Here is a 12,006-nt window from a genome sequence, read left to right on the forward strand (position 1 = left end):
GGCACTTCAGTTGAAGCTGCTAGTTCTGACGTTTGTCTTTTCTGACGTTTGTTTTTTTATGGCATGCACTTCGCTCAAGCATGTCAGTGTGGGTATATCATTCCCTAAAGCATATTCAAATGCAGAGTTGAGTTCCCTTTCGAAAGGGAACGTCTCAGGTTATGTATGTAACCATGGTTCCCTGAGAATAGGGAACGAGACTCTGCATTTCCTAGCCATGCATCGGGGCTGCCTGCTGAACAGTCCCTTCAGATGTTTGGTACTGAAAGGTTCTCTAGGTGCTCCTAATATACTTCCGGGTCGCGCTATGATGATATCATAGGCTGTCGCCAGCCAATAGAATTGGTGAGATTTTACAATTGCTTTCAGACACCGGTTCACAAGATGACGTTCCCCAAAGCGTATTCAAACGCAGAGTCTCGTTCCCCGTTCTCAGGGAACCATGGTTACATACGTAACCTGAAACGTTCATGCGTTCATGATCTCAAGGCTAGATTACTGTAACGCTCTACTGGGTGGTTGTTCTGCTCACCTGATAAATAAACTACAGCTTGTACAAAATGCAGCAGCTAGAGTCCTTACTAGAACTAAGAAGTATGATCATATTAGCCCAGTTCTGTCATCACTGCATTGGCTTCCTGTTAAACATTTTGTAGATTTTAAAATCTTGCTAATTACTTACAAAGCACTAAATGGTTTAGCTCCCCAGTACCTCAGCGAGCTCTTAAATCATTATAGTCCTTCACGTTTATTGCGATCTCAGAATTCAGGCAAGTTGATAATACCTAGAATATCAAAATCAACCGCAGGCTCTGGAACAATCTTCCTAGCATTGTTCGGGAAGCAGACACACTCTGTCAGTTTAAATCTAGACTAAAAACACATCTCTTTAACCTGGCATACACATAACATATTATCAATTTATATTTTCAAATCCATTAAAGGATTATTAGGCTGCATAAATTCAGCCGGAACCGGGAACTGTTCCTATAAAACCGGATGTACTCGTTACATCAGAAGAAGAATGGCATCTACGCTAATATTAGTCTTTCTGTTTATCCCAAGGTTTACCGTAGTCAACCAGATCTGGGCCGTATCCAGGTGAGATTGAGGACCTGCACCTTGAGACGACCACAACAGAGAACTGGTCCCCAACTAAGCCTGGTTTCTCCCAAGGTTTTTTTCTCCATTTTAATACCTGTTTGCCAGCAGGTTCCTTGCTGCTGTCGCCTTTGGCTTGCTTAGTTGGGACACTTGACATTTGATCTTCAACAGTGTTTTGATCTGCCTGCATTGACACCATTGTATGCAAACTGAACTGAGCTGGATGATGACATCACTGTTTACTCCAGTGCTGATATAGATAAATTAACTATTTACTTAAGATGGATACTGACACCATTTTCTTTAAGAGCTGCTGTGCAGCCAAAATTATATACCAGTTATTACTGTAAAGCTGCTTTGACACAATCTGCATTGTAAAAAGCCCTATATAAATAAAGGTGACTTGACTTGACTGCTGTGTGTGTAAATCATTAAACACACACAAACACACTAAAATCAGACTCACTGCTGAAACAACACAGAGACACACCATACACAGAAATCAAAGATCTTACCGATTTATTTCTGTTTCTTCTGTTGAATGTGGGATCAGCGTAAGTGATTTCTTCTGCTCGAGTCTCTGTTTCAATAATAATGACAGAAACAAACACTCAGTGAAATGATGCTTGAGAATTATATACATACAGGAAACACTTGCCTTCTCTGTGTGTGTTTGTGCGTTTCCTGCAGATGCAGAAGATCCCGACAGCAGCAACAATCAACAGAGATCCAGCAGCAGCAGCAGCAGCAGCAGAGATCAGCACTGTCCGAGAGACTGGAAGAACTGAAAGAGACGGTCATTAGTCCAGATCAATGTGTGCAGAAACACCAGATATCATCAGTGAAGTACCTGCAGCACATGTGTGACAGAGCTGAGTGTTGTAGAGGTGTTGAGTCTGGTTTCTGATGGGATTGTTCAGCACACAGCTGTAGGAATCATCCACACACTCCAGATGGAGAAGAAGATCAGACCGGCTGCTGAGATCAGACACTCTGATGCTGGACAATACACTGTTTCCTTTGAACCAGGAGAGAGTCACATGACTCACATTCACAGCTGAACACACCAATGAACATGATGATGATGAAGATGAAGAGTTTAGTGAAGAGTTACTGCTGATGACAGGAACAGGCAGACGAGCTGAAAACATGACAGAATGAATCAGATTCAGTAGAAATCACTGTGATCTTCTGGATAAAATGATCAGCATCATCACAGAATTCTCCATCATTTTATCATATTCTCAGTAACATTATCTGGTGAATTTAGTCAACAGATGAAACAGGATAGTAATTCTCTCCTCACCATAGACAGTGAGATTGATCATGTTGATCATGTCTCTTTCACTGCTGGAGACTGTATAAAGTCCAGAGTCTGTGGTTCTGCTGTTGATGATGGTCAGAGATCCAGTCTGATGATCAAGTTTCAGTCTGTCTCTGAATCTCCCTTCAGCATTATCACCAAAAAACTTGCTCTCTTTGTTTTTCTTCACTTTAGCTATGAGAATGTCCCCAAACTTCCAGTTGATCTCTTCATCTCTGTGTATTTGAGTGAAACTAGAGTTCAGAGAGACTGATTCTCCCTCAGTCACTGACTCTGACTTCACTGCATCAGCAACAAACACACCTGAACACAAACACACATATTAACTGAAATTAATTCTTCACTCTGCACTCATTTCTATATACAGTCAATGAAAGTGGAAAATATTAGAAGCAAAATGAATGTTGGAATAATGTGTTTAAATGATAACCCTAGTGAAAAAAAATAGCCTACTTTATTGTATTTTAAATATACAGTGGGTACGGAAAGTATTCAGACCAGGGGCATATTCTTCGCACCTCGCTTAATACATCTGAGATGATTTGACAGATGCCAGATCTTCTAATCGTGATAACTGAACTCTGGCTAATTTGGTTCTTTAAACGAATTTGCAGATTGGATTAAAATATCTGGATTAAGTTGTCTAAGATTGCTGGGTGTTCTCTTGTTCCATGAAAAGGGCAGATGTATCGATACACGAAACCACGATCAGCAATGCAGCGATTGGCTGGAGTCAAGACAACGTAATGACATCATAGAATGAGAAAAGACACCTGACGAAAAACTTGACGAATTTCTAGACATTTATAAGGAAACAGCCAAGCGAATAAATGACAGAAGAACGACATAAATGTTATAATAGATAAATGAAATGTACACTATTTTTTTTACATGATTACCCAATTATTTAGGCCATATTCACAATTTCTAGTATTTGTACAGGCAATTTTTTATTTCAATGTTGTAATTAGCAACTAATTTACCTTTGAAGCATATTTGACATTAATTAAAGTTTCTTAAGGGTCAAGATCAAGTTATCTGCGTCTCCTGCGCTTCATCAAGCCACTCCCATAATATCTGTCACGGTTCAAATGCACAAATGCATGTACAGCATAGACATCTGTACATGTGTGTAAGACTCCAATAAAAAAATATTACGTAATTATTCCCTCACGAATGAATCTCTCAAAGAGTAAAACTGTCGGTGTCTATATTATGACACTACACGGCATTATAGTATTATTTGCAAATTTATTTTTAAATCATTATCATTGTCCCTGGTTTACATTAGGGCATCACCTCCGCTTAAAAAGATGCAATCTAATCCTGTTTACATGAAATAAGCCTGCTCCCGAGCAGGTCTGAGCTTACAGACCTGTTGCTATGACAGCAAGTCTAGGGTGAGCATCGAAGAACCGAACAATCCAAGATCATGCCAAATCGCCATCAGTCAAATCCAGCTAAGTGAGTTACGCCTGTTTCACACATAATCCGTCTGCAGTGCGTATGCGTTGCATATTTTCTTGCATAATGCGATCAAGATATGTTTTTCCCCATCGTTGGAGAGGGAAACTCGCATCCCAGCAGGCAATGACGTGACAGGCGGACCTAAACCAATCTATTCAAAAACAAGGTGACATGGATGACACTCGTCTCGTTGAGGTGGAAAAACATAAAATTCTGTATGACCCGCAGAATGTATTGTACAAAGATTTGAATGCGAAGGAAAAGGCATGGGAAGCAGTTTCGTCGGCTGTTGGTGTCGACAGTAAGTTTTCAAATCTTTGTGTCATGTTTACGTGTACTAAACTACTCCAGCAACTGTCAATATATAAGCGTAATGAATATATCATTACGCACTGCAAACGTGTGCTGTGTGAATGCCTTAAAGTTTTGCACAAAAATAAAGTTTTGCAAAACACAAAAAAGAATTGAGCTATAAAAAAATGTTTTGCAAACAAAAATAAAGAATTGCAAAGGAAAATAAAATATTGAGCGGAAAAAAAATAAGTTTTGCAAACAAAAATAATAAATTGCAAAATAAAATAAAGTAGTGCAAAAATAAAAATATAATCAATTACAAAAATCAATGACAGCTGTAATCCTATTTTATCTTTGCCACATATTTTTCATGCTCAAACCTACAAAATCATTTGTAACGCTCATTTTATTCTGCGTTTCAGTCAAGCGTGCGCTTACGATACCGGTTTTCTTTTGCGCTGCACTGTTCTGTGCGGATCTCTTTATGGCACTGGTTTGTCGTGGGGGTGGAGTCAAGAAACGGGGGCACGACCCCGCGAAATACATTGGAAGGGAACGTAATCGGCGACAGGTGAAATAATTCTTTGACATGGTTAAAAATAATGAATGGTTTGTTTTTGTTGGTTTGTTTAGCATATGTTGTCGCCGGTTACGACCCCCTCCAATGCATAGTAATATGACCCGTTGCGCTCTGTCTCACTGCCTGTATCCACTTTTGTGCCCTTAAACATTCGTTTTTTGGGGTCGACTGCTTATAAAAACGTATTTCTGTTTTTTTTAGCTTGTTAGCTGTACACCTTGTCACACAGCAGCTTTTAGGCATTGTTCTGTTTATTGTAATGAGTCAGAAAAGACAAGAAGGCAGCCTCACGCAATACAAAGTCAATGGAGACGGTTGGATTGTTTTTCCCCGGTGGGCGTGGTTTTCAGATTATAATAAATGTGCTCTGTCTCTATGCTTGATCTGATCTGGGTAGCGTTTCCCAAAAGCATCGTAAGCCTAAGTTGATCGTAGCTCCATTGGTTTCCAAAAGCTTATGATGCTTTTGGGAAACGCTGCCCTGTTCTGTTGCGATCTGCGTCTCCTGCCGATGACGTGTTTCGCGGGGGCGTGCCCCCGTTTCTTGACTCCACCCCCACGTCAAACCAGTGCCATAAAGCGATCCGCACAGAAAAGTGCAGCGCAAAAGAAAACCGGTATCGTAAGCGCACGCTTGACTGAAACGCAGAATAAAATGAGCGTTGCAAATGATTTTGTAGGTTTGAGCATGAAAAATATGTGGCAAAGATAAAATAGGATTACAGCTGTCATTGATTTTTGTAATTGATTATATTTTATTTTTGCACTACTTTATTTTATTTTGCAATTTATTATTTTTGTTTGAAAAACTTATTTTTTTTCCACTCAATATTTTATTTTCCTTTGCAATTCTTTATTTTTGTTTGCAAAACATTTTTTTATAGCTCAATTCTTTTTTGTGTTTTACAAAACTTTATTTTTGTGCAAAACTTTAAGGCATTAATTTGACTCCATAATATGGCCGCTTCCTGCTTCAGCAACACATACGCACTGCAGACGGATTATGTGTGAAACAGAGGGCTGTTTCATAAAAGATGCTAAGAAAAGCGAGGATTAAACTCCAAAACCTGACTTGAGTTAACCTAACAAATGAGTTTGGGCTAAAACGGTTTCATAAAAGGTAATTGAAGTTCACGCAGTCCCGCTAATTCGATCCAGGTTCACCTAGTCAAGATAATTTAGCGTGCACACTTTTCTTAAGCAGCCCTAGAGGGCGATCATGGATCAAATCGATCCACCATAGGAAACGGCATACATTTTGTGCTATTTTATGCGTTTGAGACATGGTGTTTTCCTTAGTGCATAACTTACTTTTCACAAGTTTATTCTCCATCTGTAAATGTTAGAAAGTAATGCAAATATTTCCATTCTGCGGCTAAACTTCACAGTGAACGAGCGCTGCTGCGCGCATGCACGCTAAATAGACGGGACGCAATAGAAGCGCAGTAATTCTAAAATATACATTTCGCTAAAATATTTGATGTTGGACATTAAATGTGCCTTATGTACACTTTCAAACCTACAAGTAAGTGTATTTTTATGATAGTAACTGTAAATGGACTATTGTAATGGGGTAAATCAATATACTTTGGGACAATTACTGAGTTTAGATTCATCTTACCAATTAAAATTTAGTCTGTGCATATTAAATTTAATTTTTAATTTTGTGATTTTTAATTTCTGCTCTTCTAATAACCATAAAGAGTACTACTGCCAAACAAAACCAGAGAGAAATGTATTCATATATTTTAAAACAATCTAATTAAATATTGGGCACAAAACATTTAGCCAGTAAGAAAGGAAAACCTATATATATATATATATATATATATATATATATATATATATATATATATATATATATATATATGAGACCAGAGTATAGATTAAATATGGGCCTTGGAAAAGGCTAGCTGACTTTATTGTGCTTTGACTACAGTGTGTAGTTTCAGTGTGGACAACAACCATGCATGTCACTTCAGCAGGCCACATCTTACTCTGTCACTCGTTTCATAGCTTTTGCTGGCTGAAACACTCTCTTGGTATTTCTCCTGCTCTTTGTCTAGCAAACAAATCACTCATCACTTAATGAAAGCTTACAAATGAAGGCCTGATTGTTTCAGGGGCCTTGTCACAGGTTTATTGATTTTGAATTTCTGTGTTACTTTTGCTATATTTTCACACTTAAAACAATGATTTGGTAATCCTCTTGTACTCTTCTGTGCTAAGAAATAAGTCTCTGACAGTTCTCTCCCAAGTGCTTCTATTGTTGTCAGCATTAAGTCTGAGAATGATTCAGTGGGCTACTGTATATAACACTTAATTTTTAAGAAATTACTTCTCTTTAAATGTTTTGTTTCTCATCATACTTACCTTTTAATAAAATATTAAAATAATAAAAATGTCTTAAACTTACACCAATATATATTTTTATTTAGCACAATTTAGTAAATGTGTGTATTTTTTATATATATATATATATATATATATATATATATATATATATATATATATATATATATATATATATATATATATATATAATGTTAATAAAGTCAAATAATTGTATGTGAGAGAGTCAGTTGTAATATCATTGCATTCCTATTGGTCAGTGTTAGAGGAGCTCAGCTTAGCCTGACAGTTAGCCTGCTCCGGAGCAGGCTAGCTGCAAAATGTAAATCTCCATAGTAACTTAATGTAGATTAATTTAGCCTCCCTTTATGCAACCGAGTCAGGGCTAAATTCAGCCAGGATAACTGGAAAATCCCAGCTTAATCCCTTATCTTGCTTTTGTGCAATACCCCCCAGGCATTAGCGACGTACGAAGAATATGCCCCAGAGCTTAAATTTTTCACTCTTTTTTATATTGCAGCCATTTGCTAAAATCATTTAAGTTCATTTTTTTCCTCATTAATGTACACACAGCACACCATATTGACAGAAAAACACAGAATTGTTGACATTTTTGCAGATTTATTAAAAAAGAAAAACTGAAATATCACATGGTCCTAAGTATTCAGACCCTTTGCTCAGTATTACTCTTACTCTTTTTTAATAAATCTGCAAAAATGTCAACAATTCTGTGTTTTTCTGTCAATATGGGGTGCTGTGTGTACATTAATGAGGGAAAAAAAGAACTTAAATGATTTTAGCAAATGGCTGCTATATTACAAAGAGTGAAAAATTTAAAGGGGTCTGAATACTTTCCGTACCCACTGTATTCCCTTTTTGTATGTACTATCTTTAAATATATAAAAAGTATATTAGCATCATATTTTCACAATACAACAAAAGTGGGTGGGACAGGAATGTGTATGTCTGTGGGGGGGTGTATTTAATTATATTATTACAATAATAATAATATTAAAATTAAAATTAATACGATAGTTTCTTCCATACATCTGCTATAATATAATGTTGTTAGTCCCGAGAATATGTACATTAGTTTTTTTTTTCTCATTAAAACCAAAGATGTTCATCAGTGATTGTATATCAAGAGCAGGGACACGTTTATGTGAATTTTGTTTTGTGATTTCAATGGAATGAATAGAGAGTCTCTGCAACAGTTAAGCGATAGATTGATGCTCTTGTCCGTGTGAATCTTACGGTGACCGGGAGGGGACATGTTCGATTCACTTAGTTTTGTCGTGGCCAAGACATATGAACATATAATGACATATAAACTCGTGGGAACGTGATAATATGTCATAGCCACAAGATATTAATTCGTGGGAACGTGATAATAAGTCGTGGCCACGAGATCGTTTTATCGAGGTAACGACATCCTTATGTCTTGGCCACACAATGTAAAGTCGTGGCCTCGAGATCATATGGTACGGTGGCCGAGAGAGCTCAACGCGCTGCAAATAAAGAAAACATCTTCATCAGTTTGACAACACATGCACTGCACAAGTCCACAACACTTACAAATAGTGAAACGCGCTGCAAATAGGCCTGCTCATAATGCACATACGATCATAATGTTAACAAACAAAAGTATAAACAAAAAAACTCACCTTTCAGGTGCACACCATGAGTAAACATTGAACAATCCCAACGATTTAGGGGATATTTTGCTTTAAAAAAATATTATTAATAAATTATTAGTAATAAATAATATTTTTAAATAATTTACTTGATTTTAATGTCTCAAATCCCAGTCAATTATTCACTGCAGAAAGTGAAAGTAAAAACAAAAGCGAAGAGAGCTCTACATGAAGCTTCACCATGTTCTGATAACACTATTTAACCTTAATTTATTTCTTAATATTTCTCTTGTGGCCCATACGTATTGAAAAAAATGAGGAGAGATGTTGGTGTTACAAGTTGTTTTTTTAAAAATGAGGAGTTAGCTAATCTTATTATAGCACATACGCATGATGCACTATAAATTATTGTGGGGCAAATTAAATTATTAAATTAATTCTAAAAGTAGCCTAATCATCATCATCATCCTCATCATCATTCAGATCATCGCAGAAGGGGCTTGAGATCGCTGGGCCTAGTATGTGCTATTTGCAGCGCGTTTGTCTATTTGTAAGTGTTGTGGACTTTTGCAGTGCATGTGTTGTCAAACTGATGAAGATGTTTTCTTTATTTGCTGGTGTTTTTTCTATTTGCGATTAGATATCCGTGCCGCGAGATGTTTCAAAAAGTGGTGGGGACATGTCCCACCCTTCCCACCCACAAATTACGCCTATGCTTGGAATTAATTTTATTACTTGTGCTTATTTATTTCAGTATGACTAATGCATTAAAAGCCCATTTAATGCAGTGTAGCCTACAATTTCCAAATATGAGTAAATATGTTTAATAAGTTTACACTGGCAAAATCATTTTACAATCGAACACACAAATCTATATTAAACAACACACCAGCAGCACAAGTAACGTTACGCGGGAAAAAAAAATGTCGAGTGGTTAAACTTGAGACTTCGGAATTCAAATGACTCTTCAACTTGGTCTGTGACCAATCAGATTTTGTTGCTCACTGCCTTCAGCCAATCAGAGCTGCTGACGTCACAGTCCTCGTCTGAAACACCCTCGTGCAGTCACTCAGGGGCTTTCAGGTGAATTATATTGTCGCAATGTATAATTTATTTAATAAAACAATGAAAGCACCAAAACATTCATATGATTGGTCAAATTGACCCGTATTCTGTAACTTCGGTAAAGTTGGTTTTATATTCGCACATTCGGACATCCGTATTCAATAGCCTTGTTAATCACACTACATTGGACATTCAGTGGACATTCACAAGTAAATATGCCATTAAAACAATACTTGCCTATTTTGATCGACTGTGAAAAATGTTGTAAGTTGACAATCGTTGGTTGTCAATATCATGTCGCTGCTTAAAATTCGCGAATATTAATTTATTGCACATTTATTGGAAAGTCTGAATTTATCAGAAGTCCGAATGTGCGAATATAAAACCAACTTTACCGAAGTAGATCTACGGTTGATCTAGAATATCTGATCTATGATATTAATTCATGAAGTGTTGTATGCTTGACTATGAACCGAAAACAATATCGACATGCCATACTGATACAGTTCCCTGCTGTTAATCCTCATTTACTGTTCAAAAATAGTATTGGTTCAATGTGGGATTTAGACTATTGTAAAAGTTGAACATGCTAGCTGACCTTCTCTCTTTGATATATTCTGTTAACAGAAGCTGTTCTTCACAAGTTTCTGCGGTCACTGTGTAAGCACTTCGGTAAAGTTGGTTTTATATTCACGCATTCGGACTTCTGATAAATACAGACTTTCCAATAAATGTGCAATAAATTAATGTTTGCGAATTTTAAGCAGCGACATGATATTGACAACCAACGATTGTCAACTTACAACATTTTTCAGTCGATCAAAATAGGCAAGTATTGTTTTAATGGCATATTTACTTGTGAATGTCCACTGAATGTCCAATGTAGTGTGATTAACAAGACTATTGAATATGTCAGAATGTGCGAATATAAAACCAACTTTACCCAAGTTGTGTAAGCGGCCATTAGACACAATAATGAGAAGATCATCAGAAAATGGGATATAATGTGTAATTTGTATTTGTGTATAGAGGGTCACCACTGATCCAATAATTATTTTCTTTAATGAAAAACATGGTAAGTTTTGCTGAATCTTATGTTAAGTTTATATAAAAACCATTGGATTTGTTAATGAAATATGTCTCTTCATTAGTGATGTTGTTACATTTTATTTATTTTGATGGCCTTGAAAACAAATTCATTCAACTTTGGGAAAATGTCACCTAAGTAATTTGTTAAACTGTATTTAAATAGTAGCACAATTATAATACTGTATTGTGTGAGATTATGTAATTCACAGTACAGTAGTCAACATTTAAAGTGGATAAAAAAAATCAGCAAAGTTGTCCTAAGAAGAAGGATTTAGGACAACTTTGATTAAAGGTTTTGATCCACTTCAAATGTTGACTATATTATACAAAGTATAAGTAATAACAAAGTGTATTGTTATTGACTGCAAAGTGTGTAATGTTTAATATTTGGAATAAGCCAAAGGTACTGAGCATACAGTATATACTATTACCTGTAAAATAACATATTATTCGTCGTAATTAATTTGTAATGTACTTAAATCACAAATTAAGTGTACATATAACACAAATAAAATATACTTATAACACAAATAAAGTGTACTTATAACACAAAGTATATTTATAACACAAATAAAATATACTTATAACACAAATAAAAGTATACTTTTATATAACACAAATTTAGTACACTTTAATATCACGATTCAAGCATGTAATTAGTCCCTACACAGACATATACTTAAAGTGTACTAAGTATACTTGAAGTTGTTCCAATTTAACACAAAAAAGTACTCTAAATATACTTAAAGTTGTGTTTTTATACAACTTAATTACAACTAAAATATACTTAGTACAAAATTAGTTGATTCAAAATAGCACACTTTAAATGAACTAATCATTAACACACTTGAAAAATACTAATAATTAGTCTTGCTGTGAGTATACTTAGCATACTTTTTTTCCACTAGGGAAAATAAACTGAAGTGAGGCTATAAAAATACTCACCAGCCTGACACAAGCACAAACAGATGAAAACAATCATTTTATGAAATAGTTTGAAACAGAGCTGTGATAATAGTCGTATCCTGACACTCGTGAAAACGTTGAATGTTTCTTAAAGCGAATGAATCTGCGGGTCTGTTGTAAAGTGGTTCAGT

At 35.9% G+C, this 12,006-nt stretch overlaps 1 protein-coding gene across 1 annotated transcript in view; it reads right to left on the bottom strand.

Annotated features, from left to right (window-relative positions):
* The window catches only part of LOC137002951 (hepatic and glial cell adhesion molecule-like), a 99,866-nt gene extending 87,975 nt beyond the window's left edge, over window positions 1–11,891 (bottom strand). Inside the window, exons 1-3 of the mRNA XM_067362923.1 lie at window positions 11,855–11,891; window positions 2,411–2,731; window positions 1,959–2,245 (exon numbers count right to left, since the gene is read on the bottom strand). Of these exons, the coding sequence (XP_067219024.1) occupies window positions 1,959–2,245; window positions 2,411–2,731; window positions 11,855–11,891 (645 nt within the window). The remainder of the gene's footprint in view (window positions 1–1,958; window positions 2,246–2,410; window positions 2,732–11,854) is intronic.
* Window positions 11,892–12,006: the final 115 nt, after the last annotated feature.

The sequence above is a fragment of the Chanodichthys erythropterus genome, chromosome 3 (genome assembly GCF_024489055.1).
Source record: "Chanodichthys erythropterus isolate Z2021 chromosome 3, ASM2448905v1, whole genome shotgun sequence".
NCBI lineage: Eukaryota > Metazoa > Chordata > Actinopteri > Cypriniformes > Xenocyprididae > Chanodichthys > Chanodichthys erythropterus.